Here is a 13,538-nt window from a genome sequence, read left to right as displayed (position 1 = left end):
CTAACCATGAGGTGTGCTCACCGGAGTCTCTGTGGCCTGGGAAAGGTCCGGACGTGGTGGAGAACATGATAGCGTACTTGTGCCTAGCTTAAGGATATGCAATGCCATCAGCGGCTGTGCAGAAGAGGGCAGGGCTTATGACCGTGACCTTGGGCAGTTCCCTAAGGAAGTTATACTAGGGTGCAAAATGGTGGCCTCTCCTCCCTCCCTCTGTAAAGCTAAAACTTGAGCCCTTCCTGGCTCCCACAGGGGGCCTTGAAGGTCAAGTTAGACAAGGAGGGGAACACTCACTGAACAAGGGATCAAGTCTAGCCTCTTCAGGGGCCACAAACCAAGGTCTGCTGCGCTGGCTGCTCCCTGTCCACTGTCCCCGCCCACACCCTCCTGCCCCCACCTCCAGAACACCCCCAGCCCCACCTGGCACCCCTGTCCATCTACCACGCTGAACCCCAAGTCAGAAGTAAAAGAAATTTTTTTGTTGTTTTAATTTTCTAGACACTTCTGAAAAGAGATCTAATAGAGAAAATATACAAAGCATTTAAGAGTTTCCTCTCCAGGGCTTGGGGCTGAGGACAGTTAGCATATCAGACATCAATAAAAACATGCAAAAAGTGAGAAGGTAAAGGAAAGACACCACTGCACCCCTGGCCCGGAGCAGGAGGGATAGTCAGAAAGAGGGATGGGATGCACAAGTACCAGGAGGCCCTCCCTCCCCCTCCACCTCTCCCACCAGCTCTGCCCACTGCCCAGTGCCAGCAGCTAACATCTGTCCCCCTCCTCTGCCTTTCTGCACCCCTGCTGCCTGGCTCAGCTGTGGGGACCCACATGTGCTTCTGGGTGCCAGGCCTGGGGCCCAGGCTCCTCAACTCTTTGGTTCCACTCAGAGAACAATTGTGCTTGACAGACTCACCCCACACCCAAGCTCCAGGTTCCTGCTAGTGAGCTGAAGGCACGCATGGCCCGGGACAGCCGCCCAGCCTGGTGCTGTGACAGGGCTGTCTCTGGCCGCATCCCCCTCCCGCAGGCCTCGGGACAGCAGGAGACGTGTGCTTGTCAGGGAAAAGCATTTCTGGGTTTTTCCAACTGTGCAGAACCCCATCACCCATCCACCTCCCCACCGAGGCCTCGCATTCTGGCTCCACTCACCCCCTCCCCCCCGCCTGCCCCTCCCTCGAGATATCTCCTTGCCCAGACACTGAGGACCCAACTTTAAGATGATGGGTCACAGAAACCCCTCCTCGCTGTCCCTTCTGACCCTCCACCTGGGAGGCCAGTGGGGGTGAGAGAAGTCAGGGTCCTGGCACAGGCAGGTGGCAGGGCTGGGAGAGAGGAGGACACGTCAGTCTATACAGAGATGCCCAACGTACAAGCTAAGCGAAGGGAGGGAGGCGGACCAGAGAGAGGTGGGAAGGGGAAAGAAGGGGGCGGGGAAGGCCCGGAAGGAGAGGCCTCACACCACCCCACAGATGAGCGTCTCCACCACGAAGGTGTTCTCGAAATGACGGATGGCATTGCAGTTCTTAGCTCCACGCTTGTTGATCCCTGGGGGAAAACAGAAAAAGTCCAATGAGGCCTGTGTCCAGGCCCTGAAGGGTGGCTGGCTTCTAAGCCAATCCGAGGTTGCGGAAGACAGGGTGATGGATAGAGTGTGTGAGTGTGTGGGGGGGAAGATGCAACAGATTCCCCCAAAGCAGCCCTGTGAAGCCATCTCCTAGCTGTGTGACCTTCAGGTGTTCCCTAACCTCTCTGTGCTTCCTGTGCCTTGGGTGTGAAAGGGACAATCAGAAAAAAAATGATGGCAGCTGGCGTTAGTGTAAAGCAACATCTGGCACGTGGGGAGTGCTGACAATGCTTGGTGGTGGCTCTTCCTGGAGCCCCTGCACAGGTTAGGCACAGCCAGAGACTGTCTGGGCTTCGGATCCCGGGCCCGGGGCCGGCCACTCACGCCTGCGGGTGGCCCGGCGACGAAGCCGGTAGGTGTCCTTCCCGTTGCACAGGTGGAAGATGAAGGAGCCCAGGGCCTCCTTGTCGTTGACATGTTCTGTCACCACCATCTCCTCCTGGATGATGTACGTCTGCGGCAAGTAGGTCCCTCTCTGTGGAGGGGGCAGAGCTCAGGGTCAGCGCCCAGGGCGCCTCCCTCTGACCCTCAGCTCCCACACAGGCTTTACTGCCACGCACACAACACCCAATGCGCGCACACACACGCACACGCACACACACACACGCACACCCTTGTCAGCCAGAGGCCTTGCGCTGGCTCTGCTGATGCCCTCCCTGATCTGAGGCCTGACCTCCATGGAGGAGAGGACGGGCAGCGCCCCTCTCACCTTCACGTTCATGAGGAGCTCCCAGAAATTCCGGGGAGGAAGCACGATGGTGGTGTTGAGCTCAATGACGTAGCACTTGTCCAGGGAGATGTCGTGGTAGGCGGTGAGGCCCTGTGCAGGGGAGGGGACTCGTCAGTCAGGGTGCCTCGGGGAGCCCAGGGCCTCTGGGGTGAAGGCCCCGAACCTGGCCGGGAGACAGAAGGTTCCTCCTGGAAGGAAGAGGCACGCCACTGTTTCCCAGCCTTCATTTCATCACACTGGCCAGGCAGGGCCATCCCCGAGGACGGCAGGGCTCCAGCCGGCAGTGCTCCATGCAGGCTTGTGGCCTGTACTGCATGCCAGGGCTGAGGGCGAGGGTTAGCACAGAAACCCGCAAGGCATGGCCAGCGGCTCACACCTGTAATCTACTCTCGAGGCTGAGACCTGAGGATGGAGGTTTTCTGTTTTTTTTTTTTTTTGTCAGTCATGGGGCTTGAACTCTGGGCCTGGGCATTGTCCCTGAGCTCTTCAACTCAAGGCTGGTGCTGTAGCACTGAGCCACAGCACCACTTCTGGTTCTTTAGTGGTTAAGTGGAGATAAGAGTATCATGGACTTTAGAGCCTGGGCTGGCTTTGAGGCTCCATCCTCAGATCTCAGCCTCCTAAGTAGATAGGATTATAGATGAGAGGCACTGGTGCCCAGCGAGGATGGAGGTTTGAAGCCAGCCCAGAGAGCCAAGCTCGTGGGACTTTTATCTCCAAATAATCACCAAAAAAAAGTGGGAAGGAGTGGCATTGAGAAAAAAAAAAAAAAAAAAAAAAGCAGGCGAGGGGGGATGGGGGAACCTGGATCTCATTTTTGACTTCAACCCAGTCACAGAAGAAGGGTGCTTATTTAACTAACGAGGAAGGGTATGAGGGAACTTTCTAGGATGCTAGCAACGTGCCAGGCCTTCACCTCAGTAGTTGCCCAAGTGCACAGACCAGCGGAAACCCTTGTGGTATGGGCAAATGGAGCAGACGTGAGAACCACGGCGGCCAGGGTGGGCAGGGGTCTGGTGGCCAGGACAGGTCCCCCAGGGCACCACACTAAGCAAGAAAGGGCAGCCTGGCCCTCCTGCTGTACCGTTTGCCATCGCTCCAAGGATTCCCCTTGCTGTGGGTCCTCCACGGTGCACCCCAGTTCCTGGCTGGTCCCTGGCTCCCCCCAAGAGCTGGCCTCACCCGCTGGAAGTCATGGATAATGTCGGCAGGGTCCCCCCCACCAAACTGGGGCACAGGGACGTTGATGCGCTCATAGTTCTCCTCGAGGTAGATCTTCACGTCCTCCTCCAGCTCCCTGCGTGTCCGGATCTGGGCCGACAGCGAGTCCTCGTACAGCACTCCACAGTGGAAGAAGTTGTCTCGGGCCAGCTGCGCAGGTGGGGGGAGAGGCGGCGGGTCATGAGGCCTGGTTGGTTTGACCACCACTGCCTGCTTGTCCCCATGGGGTGGGGGGGAGGTGGGAAGGGCGGGTGACGGATGGGGGAAGTGAGAATGGTGACTCACGCCTGGAATCCTCAATCCTCAGGAGGCTAAGATCTGAGGATCGCACTGTGAAATCACCCTGGGCAGGAAAGTCTGTGAGACATTTGCTGCCAATAAATCTCCCCCCATCTCCCCCCTCACCCGCCAAAAAAAAGCCTGAGGTAGCACTTGGGCTCAAGTAGAAGCCTTGAGCAAAAGAAGCTCAGGACAGTCTCCAAGCCCCAAGTTCAAGCCCTAGGACCAGAAAAAAAATAAATTAAAAAAAAGAAGAATTGTGTGGAGTCAGGTGGAGTGTGGGCTGCGAGCTTAGGAGACCTCAGTGCCTCGGCATTTCTGGCTGTGAAGTATGCTCACCACTCTGGCCTCTGAGCCTGTGACCTTGTGAAGCCACAGGAGGCGTCTGCCCTCCCTGTGGGTAGAGGAGGCAGGGTGTGGGTGGTGGGGTGGTTAGCGGCTGCTCTGGACGACACTGAGTTGCACAGGTGAGTTGCACAGGCTGGGTTGGGGGGTGAGGGACTTGCAGGAAGGGTGGAGGAATTTCCAGGCTATTCCAGGGCCACTTCCATGCCTCCAAGCCCTCTCCTGACCCTGACATCCGTAATCACAAAGTCTACCGTACCCTAGCCGTAGCGGGGGTGGAGAAACCACACTGCTGGAGAGGGGTGGGGGAGACCATCATTTCTCAGGGAAACCCCTAATCGTGATTCTATGTTGGTGTTAGCTCTCCCTGGGGCTGTGTGGAGGTCAGGGGAGGAGCGGGGACACGGCTGGCCCCCACTGTGGTGTCCAGCATCTCACACACCATGCCAGAGGCTGCCTTGGACTGGAAGCCCGGGACTGTGTGAGGGAGGACAGGGAAGCCAGGAGACCAGAAGTCCCAATGGAACCATCACAGGAAAAGGCTGGGAGAGGAGAAGCTGCTGGACAAGGAGTGAGGCTGGGAGGTGTGGGAAGCAGCTTTCTAGGGACACCCCAAAGGTGAAAGTAGTGTGGGAACGGAGCTTTCCCTGGGAGAGTCCCCCAGGGTATAAACTCTCCAATAATTTCTATCGTGGAAAAGCTGAGTGTGAGGAAATCACAAGCCGGGCCACCTGCAGTCCCCTTGCTGTACTTGTCTGTGCTTTTGAGCAACTTTGCATTTCACCACTTCCAGTTCCCATAAGTGGTGACACTCCTTCCTCCCCGGATCGGAGTGACACAGCTTCTGGGGTGCAGGGCCCCAGGGGAGTGTGAACCACCTCCCTCCCAGTTGCTGAATTCTGGCCACGATAAATCTCCTTACCCAATCTCCCTACCCAGAGCCCAAATCTTCACACCCAGAGTAGACCAAGGCTATCCTTGCAGCACCTCAGGCTTCCCTTTCTGCTGGACTCAAGATGCTGTTGCTAGAACCTCAGGTGACACTGCTGGTCGGACCCTGATGCAGAGTTTGGCTCCCCAGGACAAGGGGCTCCGGTTGGGGTTGGCATAGACACAATCCAGGCAGTGCCAGGCAGGAGAGAGGGCACTGCCTCCCGCCTGAGTGCACATCCAGGCTTCCAGCCACCCCTCCTCCTGAGCCCTCAGCTGCTGGCTCTCCCTTACCCCCATCCTGTGCGGCCCCCTCCCTACGGCTGCGCGCTCCTCACCTGGGCAAGGAAGAAGTATCTGTAGATGTAGACAGAGGCGAACACGAGGCCCATGAGCAGCACGACCATGCCCATGGACAGGTAGCACACGCCGCCCACCGAGCCCCCTTTTTTGGGACGGTGGTGAGAAGGCCGCTCCTCCTGTGAACAGCAATGCCGGGTCAGAGGTCAGTCAGGTGTCCAGACTGTTCCCTGGGGACCCGATGGATGTGAGAGATCTGCCAGGGGCAGAAACTGAGACCCACCAGGAAGCTGCCTTGAATCACCTGAGCACCGAGATCTCTTCATTGTACCGGGGGGAGACATGACCACCACCCAGTCTTTCATCCATAAATTGGGGTTGCACCGGGTAACGAAAGCACCATAGAAGTGGGGCACACAGGGTGCCTGGGGGGAAGGCAGTGGGTGATGGGGAGACGTGCTGATTGCTGGAAGCAGCCGGAGCCCCGCATTTTAGGCAGTGATGGGGTCTTGTGCCTGGCTGGCAGTTGTGGGCCTGCAATCTACTGTGCTCAGCTCCTCCTCTGTGCTATCCAGCAGTATCAGGCTGGCTTCAGAAGTATAGTCTACCAGGGGAAGTCTGGAAGCATCTGCGGCTCAGTGCCTCCGTTTCCCCAACTGCAAAATAAGCAAAGTAGACTCCACTTGTCTTCTTCCAGCCCTTATGGAGAAGCCTGTGGTAGGGGCATGGCTCCTGTCTCAAGTTACTCAGGATGAGACCTTATCTCTCAGGCAGCATGGAGGTACTGGACCTGGACTGCCAGGTGTAGATGGAGCACCCAAGGGGCCTGATTCCTTGCTGCTTAGTACCCTCTCTGTTCCCACCACTAGGAAAAAAAACAGGAAGCACTAAGTTCTGCAAGGCACATTCCTCAGCAGGCAGCCAGCTTTCAGTCATCACACCGGCCCCTTCCCATCCTGCACTTGGCACTTAGCTCCGCCCTCCGGAGTAGGGCAGGAATTGCAATGGCCTTGTGTCCAGTGGGCAAGCATGAGCATCTCCAGCCACCTAGGGGCTGCTGCAGATGAGGTGGCAGCCTTCTCCGCCTTCGGCTGTTTTTGGTGTCTGTAGCAGGGCTTGAACTCAGTACCCGAGCGCTGCCCCTTAGCTTCTTCACTCAAAGCTAGTGCTCTGTGCCTTGAACCACAGCTCCACTTCCCTTCTGCTTGTCCAGCGGTCAGCAGTGGATCCAGGAAAGGCGGCTGAACAAAAGATGGGCCAGGTGCCAGTGCCATCTGTGATTCCTACCTCAGCACAACACTGCAAAGGCAGATTGCCTTTAGGAGGCTGGTGGGGACCAGAGGGCTGGTGGGGGTCAGGAAGGACTCTGAGGCCCCAGCAAGGCGGCACGGCCTCCCTCCATCAGGTCTCCGATGTAAAATGTGATATGGGTCTTGTTGGGATTAAAAGAGACAAAGAATCCCAAAGCCCTTTGAAGAAGATAAAGCACTGGGTAAAAATAGCAGATGGATGGGGTGAGCCTGTCCTTTTTGGTACTGGGCTGCAGACAGCAGTTGAGGTAGAACCTTGACTATGCTTTTTGCTTCCTAGTTCTGAAAAATCAGAGAAGCTAATTTAGCAGAATTGCCCTAATAAAATAAAATATCCTCACTGGATTACAAGCAAGAGCCTGCTCTATGAATCAAAGCGGCCCGCGCGGACCGCTGGGTCTGGCTGGCCCAGTGTCCAGGTATGAGGAAAAGGGCCCCACAGAGGAAGGGGGCGGGAGATTAGGGGGCACAGGGCAGGGAGGAGACCTCCGTGGCCCAGGCTGAGGGAGGGAGGGTGACCAGATATGGCCCAGAAGGAGAGAACTCTAGCCTGGACCAGTCACTGGGGTTCCTTCACCTTGCCTAGCTGGGTAACGACAAACCCATCTTGCAGCCAAGGACAATAAAGGGGGCCAAGCCCAGCGCCAGGAGCTTACTCTTGTAATCTAGCTACTTAGGGAGCTGATGTCTGAGGATCAAGGTTCAAAGCTAGCCTGAGCAAGAAAATGTGTGAGACTCGTCTCTAATTAACCAGGTGGAGGAAAGCTGGAAATGAAGCTCTGACTCAAGTGGTTAAGAGTGTCAGACTTCAAGTGAGAGTACTCAGGCCCAGAGTTCAAGCCCAGGTACCAGCAGACATAGAAAGATCAAAGCATTCCTATTCCCAATACATTTTGGGGGCATATTTCCCGGAGCTCACCACAGGTAGGGGGGGTAGGGAAGATGGTAACTACAGGAGACCTTTGTGTCCCATGGCCCCTACCCCCTCTGCAGCTTTTGTGGCAGCCCCTACCCCTCACTCAAAGGCCTGGAGCCCCTATTTATTTCTATAGCTCATATTTGGTAAGCATCCATTATCCGGTCAGTCTTTCTAGTCTTACAGTTTATATGTGGTTTCCAGGTTTGCCCAGGGAATAAATTTTGTTTGTTTTTCTATCTACTCTATCAATTCATTTCGTAGACTAAAATAATCAGACCCTTCAGAGGGAAGAAAGAAAATGGAACATATCCCCAACCCCCAACCCCCTCAAATATGATGGTTCCTATACACATGTGGGTCTCAGTTACTCAGCCATCCTCCTGACTCCAGTCCCACCTGCAGAAACAGGACCCCGCAGCGGGGTCAGGATTGGAAGGCTGCTGTGGGTAGGCCAGACAGGAATTCTACTGTGCTCCTGCTTATGGACCAAAGAGCCAGAGCTGCAGGATACAACTAAGGCCAAAGTCCACCCCCAAAAGCCTGGAACTCTGTCCCTCCCCTCAGACCCTTGCCCAGGCCATGATCTCTGGGTCTGAGGATGACGGAGGAGGCAGCAGGGAGGGCGCTGGAGTGACTTCCTGCTGTCTCTCCCCCAGCAGCTTCACCTGTGAGGCTGGAGACCCAGCCCCTGGCATGTGGGGGGCTTCTGTTCACAAGTGGGAAAACATTGCATATGGTTTCCAAGGCAACAGGCTCTGTGAGCAAAGTATAAACAGGCACTTGTGCCAGGCACGTGAGCCTCATGTCTGGGAATGTGAGGGGCCTGCAGCCTGGCCTGTGGGCTTCACTGGGAGACCTATGGTGGTGCTTGTGAGATGATTTAGCAAGCTGGGCACCACTGGGTCACACCTGTAATCTTAGCTACTCAGGAGACGAAGATCTCAGGATCCCAGTATCAAGCCATCCTGGACAGAAAAGGACACTAAACTCTTATTTCCAATTAACCACCAAAAGGCTGGAAGTAGAGCTATGGCTCAAATGGTAGCATGCCAGGCTTTAATGAAAAAGCTATAAAAGACAATAACTAAGCCCTGAGTTCAAGCCCCAGTACCAACAGTCAGTCAGATGGGTGGACAGACAGATACAGACATACAGACACACACACAGACACAATGTTCTGACAAAGCCAGGGGGCAAATGGGACCCTAAAGTCTGCATCTGCCAGCACCCAGGGAGAGTTCTCCACCACTGTCCCTCAGACTCCACAGTAACCACAAGCAGATGACTTTACAATGCTTGGTGGGGGTGGGGGGGGGGGAGGGAGGGAGGACAGACCCACAGACCTTGGCCAGCACAGGCAGAAGGCTGGGGGTGGCCTCCTCTCATAGCTCCTCTATTCCTGTCCTTAGCTCCCCCATCCCAGGCTGCAAACTCACAGAGGCAAAAATGCCAAAGGGGAGGGAGACGGAGCTTAATTGGGAGCAGGAGGAGGGCTGATGTCCATAGCACAGTGACCCAGAAGTCTCTTGGGTACACGCCACGTGCCATCAGGGCTCAGGGATCCATCACTAGTGGACTCCCGCCCCGCTCCCCTCCGGCCTCTGTGCACATCAAGCTCTGCTTGGCTGGGCCAGCAAATCCTTTCCTCTCCTGTTCCCTGACCGCCAAGGCATCTTCACAGAACAAAAGCTCTGGAAGGCTGCTGAGCAGAGCAAAGCTCCGTCTGGGGAGAATCCTGGGGAGACTGCAGGGAAGGGGGGGTAGCCAGGCTGTGCAACTGAGTTGCTTTAAAAAAAAAAATCATCATATCCATTCTTTTTTTTTTTCTCTCTCACAAGAAGAAACTCATTCTCGTTGGAAGCTAACTGACAGCCTCAAATCATGCAAGGATAGAAGAGAGAACAGAAAAGAGAGGAAAGTGGAAAAACAAGTGAAGCAGAACAGCCAGTGCATCCACTCAAATGCTAGCATTCCTGGATAGGCCAGAAACAAACAGCTCTGAAAGTCCCAGGGATGGACGGGGATCCAGCTGCTCTTTCTCCAAGAACCCTCTAGACCGGCCCACCCAGCCAACAGGCCTCAGTGAGACTCCGTGCTGGCCAGAACTGCCCTCCACTGGCAGGGGCCTCTTCCTTCCATCTTCCCCTGTCAAGAGCCAGTGGCCAGCAGCCAGGGAAGTATAATGTGGTCCCTAGGTGTGCACACTGGGGGAGGGGTGACATGAGGATCTCGAGTTAAAGGTACAAGTCAAGGGGAAAACGACAGAGCTAAAATGGGCATATTTTGACATTTCTCTCCTCTTGAATCAAGCTCCCCAGCCTGTATTGGTGTGTGCCCATTTGAGGGTGCATGCATGCAAATTGTGTACACACAAGTCACAGGCAGGCTGTGGGAACAGCAAGCAGGCTGTGTGGGGCAGGGCAAACAGGGGGCCTCCAGTCTCCCCATTATCTCAGTGTAAATACCTGTTGGGGAAGCTGGGCAGCTGGAGGCCCGGTGGGTCCTCACTCACTCCTAGCCTCAGGTCTGGGGACAAAATCCTCCTTGTTTCCATGTTTGCTCAGAAGCAAGGGCAGTCCTTCCTGGGACAGGGCAGTGCTGTAGCTGTCCCAGATTGCTGTCCCCTCCCTCTCTGTCTAGTCCAGGCTGGACTCAGGTCAACTACAGCCCAAAGACCCTGGCTCTTAAGTCTGCTCATTGTGTGGTCCTTTCAGGCCAGCGCCTGTTGAATCCTTCCTTTTGAGTTCATGTCAGACACCAAGGAGGGATCTAGGATCTCCTCCAGCCCAAAGAGACCATCTAATATGCTGTTCTGTGCACTGGCATTAAGGGCAGGACAAAATCTAGGTGCCCTATCCTAATCAAGCAGCTCCCGGTCTTCACACCTTCCTTTTAGCTTTTTAGCCCAACAGTGTCCTGACAATAGCAGATGGTCTGTCCTGAGCTACAGCCCTTCCTCTGCTCTCTCTGCCAGGTCAGGCAGTGGACAAGGGGAAATGTGCCTGTTGACTGGGTGGAACAAGAAAAAGCCTGCAGGCGTGAACTGTTTTACAAAGCTCCAGATCTAGGCCACAATGGACACAGCCAACACACAACCCCCAAAGGCCCACTGCACCAGAACACAGCCGGGCAAAGCCCTGGAACATCCCCAATAGGCAGCTCTGTCTTCAGAATGCCAGGATTTTAATTCCTGCGCCTCAAGCTTCCCCCTGCCAGGAGGGGGGGAGGGGCATTCGACAGGCCCCAGGCCATGACTAAGAGCCAGCAGGACAGGACAAAGCTGTTATCTCCATTTCATGCTGGTAACAGCAGTGAAGAAGGGTCATTCAGCCTCAGGGGGGGGGGGGGAGAGAAGACACCAGAATCTATATGTCCGTTCCTGCACAAGCCCCACTGGTGCAGGAGACCAAAATAAGCTACCCCAAAATGTGCTGCTTGAGCTTATTTGGAAATGGCTGTTCAGAGGGGCTGCAGACAGGGGAGCAGCTCTGAAAAGCTCTTCTTTTATTGGAGAGATTTGAGCCCATACAGAAAATAAAGGATGCGTTGAATGCAAGAAGAGATATGGAGGTCTAAGGCCTGACCCACACTGGTGACCACAGGTGGTCTTCTGAGAAGCTCAGGACCAGTTTTGTTCTCTCAGTTCCCATCCTCAAGTATCTGCTCCTTTATACTATATAGTCTGTGTATGGCTTCCATGTTTATACATGCCAGCTTGTTTCATAGACAGAAAATTCCCAAGTCTTCCTAAGTTCATGAGAGAATCTGAAACTTTCCACTCTGCCATCCTGCCCCACAGCATCGTCAGCAGGCTGCTGCTCCAGAATGCGCCAATCCTGCAAGATGCAGGGGACCTTTTGGTGGAGTTAGAATTACCTCCACCCACTTCGGGCTGGATTCACTTCCCTACCCATCCCCCCCTAGCCTGTGGCTTCCCAAAGCTGGGTTCAGGTCCCAGGTTTTAGCCGGGCTGCTGGCCCCTGGGAGAAGCAGCTGGGAATAAGAGAAGCAGCCTCCTGCCCCCACCTCGCCCTCCCCAGAACGAGAGGAGGCTCAGTCCCTGGACTAAAGAGAGTCCCTGGCACACGTTTAAGTCCAATAGATGCCTCTGGTCCAAATAAACTTCAGATACAGGCAGAGCTGCTGTGGTGGTACTGGGTGTCACTGAATTCTTGTTGCTGCGGACGCTGGATAGCGCAGTGACCCCTGCCCAAGGAGCTGCCTGGTGCCTGGCATCCCTCACTCTGTGTCTCTCATCAGGCTGAAGCTCTGAAGTCCCTCTCCAGAAACCCCTCTTCTAGGGCGCCATCCTTCTCCAAAGGGCCCCTGAAATCCCAGGGCAAGGCTGAATCAGAGCCAGGAACCTGACTGGGGGAGGAGGGTGTGGACCCGGGGGCTTGGTGCGCCCCCAAATCGCTGATGGGGGGGACAGCGGCTTCGAAGACAGTGAGGCCTGGTCGGGCCAGCGCCGCATCGCTCGCTCACGGGGGACCCCCCGACTCATCTCCACGGCGGAAACGACCCCTCCCCGGCCGGGGGAGAGGTGCGGAGGGAGCGAGGCCCGGGGCGGGGGCGTCACCACAGGTTCCAGGCTCTCGAGTCCTCGTGCGGACTGGCGGCGGGGCTCGGTCCTCGGGCTCCCCGCGGAGAGGGCTCTCCCCCGGGCACGAGACCCCGCCGCCCCCACCCCACCCCGTCTCCACCGACCAGCGCCCGCAGCCCGCCCGGACGCCGGGGAAGCCACCTCCGGCCTCCCCCGCCCGCGGCCCGCCCCCTCGGTCGGGACCGGCCGCCCCAGCACCCGCGAGCGTCCCAGCTCCCCCTCCATGCGCAGCCCGGCCCCCGCACTCCGCGATCCGGGCAGTTCCGGAGGGAGCGCGGCCAGACGCTCCCCGGGCTCCCCGGGCTCCCCGGGCTCCGCGCGTCCCGAACGGTGCCCGGGATCGGCGGAAGCGCGCCGGGCTCCTCGTCCCGCCCCGCCGCTTACCCGAGCCGGAGTCAGCAAGATCTCGGCGGCCGAAGCAGGCGCCGGGGCCGCGGCCGACGCCTTGTCGGCCTTGATGCCGGCGACGGCGGGCTGGAAGCTGATCTTCACCATGGCTGCGCGAGCCGCGGTCTGCCTCGCAGCCTCAGCCCTCGCCGCGCTCCGCGCCGCCGCTCCTAGAACCGCACGCACCGGAAGTCTAGACCGCTCTCGGCGGCGCCCCGCCCAACAGACCACGCCCCTCAGACGCAGGCCACGCCCACACTCTCCGCCCCCGCCGCGCCACGCCCCCTCCCGGTCCTCCACGGGAGGCCGGCTCCCGCGCCTGCGCGTCCGCCTCCGGAGTGCGGCCCGGGCCTGGGGCGGGCGGGGTTCACGCCACACTTAGCGTGTTCAGCCAGTCATGGCGCGTGGGCACAGCCCTCTCCCTCGCTGTTAATGCCTAGCAGTGGAGCTTTCCGACGAGCACCCATGCCTCCGCCCTTCATCTGCATCTGGCTTCTTCCTCCCCACCCCACGGCCCCTCCTGGGGTGCGCGAAGCCGGGGCAGAGCCTTGTTCTTTAGCTCCCCATCAGCAGTCTCCGGGGCCCAGGAGGAGGAGGAGGAGGAGGCTACCGAGGTCAGAGTGGGATCAGAGGTGTGGGTCCCAGTCAAGCTTTGCCAGATGCCCCTGCAGGTGTTACGGGGTCAGGAGGTGGGGATTCCACGTCCCACCAGAGTCCACCACCCAGAGACAGTCTCATAGAAAAAGATGAATTTATTGGGGAAGTAGATGGAGAACTGCCCGGCCAGGGACACAGCGCAGACTCGGGAGCTGACACTGTGACCCCGAGCAGCTCCCATGCTGGGTTGTTGAGGGCAAAACCCATGCGGTCCAACCTGGCCACGCAGGTGGCCA

At 57.2% G+C, this 13,538-nt stretch overlaps 1 protein-coding gene across 1 annotated transcript; it reads right to left on the bottom strand.

Annotated features, from left to right (window-relative positions):
* Positions 1 to 416: 416 nt before the first annotated feature.
* Itm2c (integral membrane protein 2C) lies at positions 417 to 12,835 on the bottom strand. The gene is made up of 6 exons (XM_090355012.1): positions 12,643 to 12,835; positions 5,465 to 5,605; positions 3,534 to 3,722; positions 2,331 to 2,441; positions 1,946 to 2,096; positions 417 to 1,542 (listed from the first exon to the last, which is right to left on the bottom strand). Exons 1-6 carry the CDS (start codon positions 12,751 to 12,753, stop codon positions 1,451 to 1,453), a joined length of 795 nt encoding a protein of 264 aa, XP_090211138.1. The 5' UTR covers positions 12,754 to 12,835; the 3' UTR covers positions 417 to 1,450.
* Between the last annotated feature and the right edge of the window lie 703 nt (positions 12,836 to 13,538).

The sequence above is a fragment of the Megascapheus bottae genome, chromosome 21 (assembly GCF_031878675.1).
Source record: "Megascapheus bottae isolate mThoBot1 chromosome 21, mThoBot2.hap1, whole genome shotgun sequence".
NCBI lineage: Eukaryota > Metazoa > Chordata > Mammalia > Rodentia > Geomyidae > Megascapheus > Megascapheus bottae.
The sequence above is the reverse complement of the archived record's forward strand: the minus strand, read 5'-3'. Positions and strand labels throughout refer to the sequence as shown.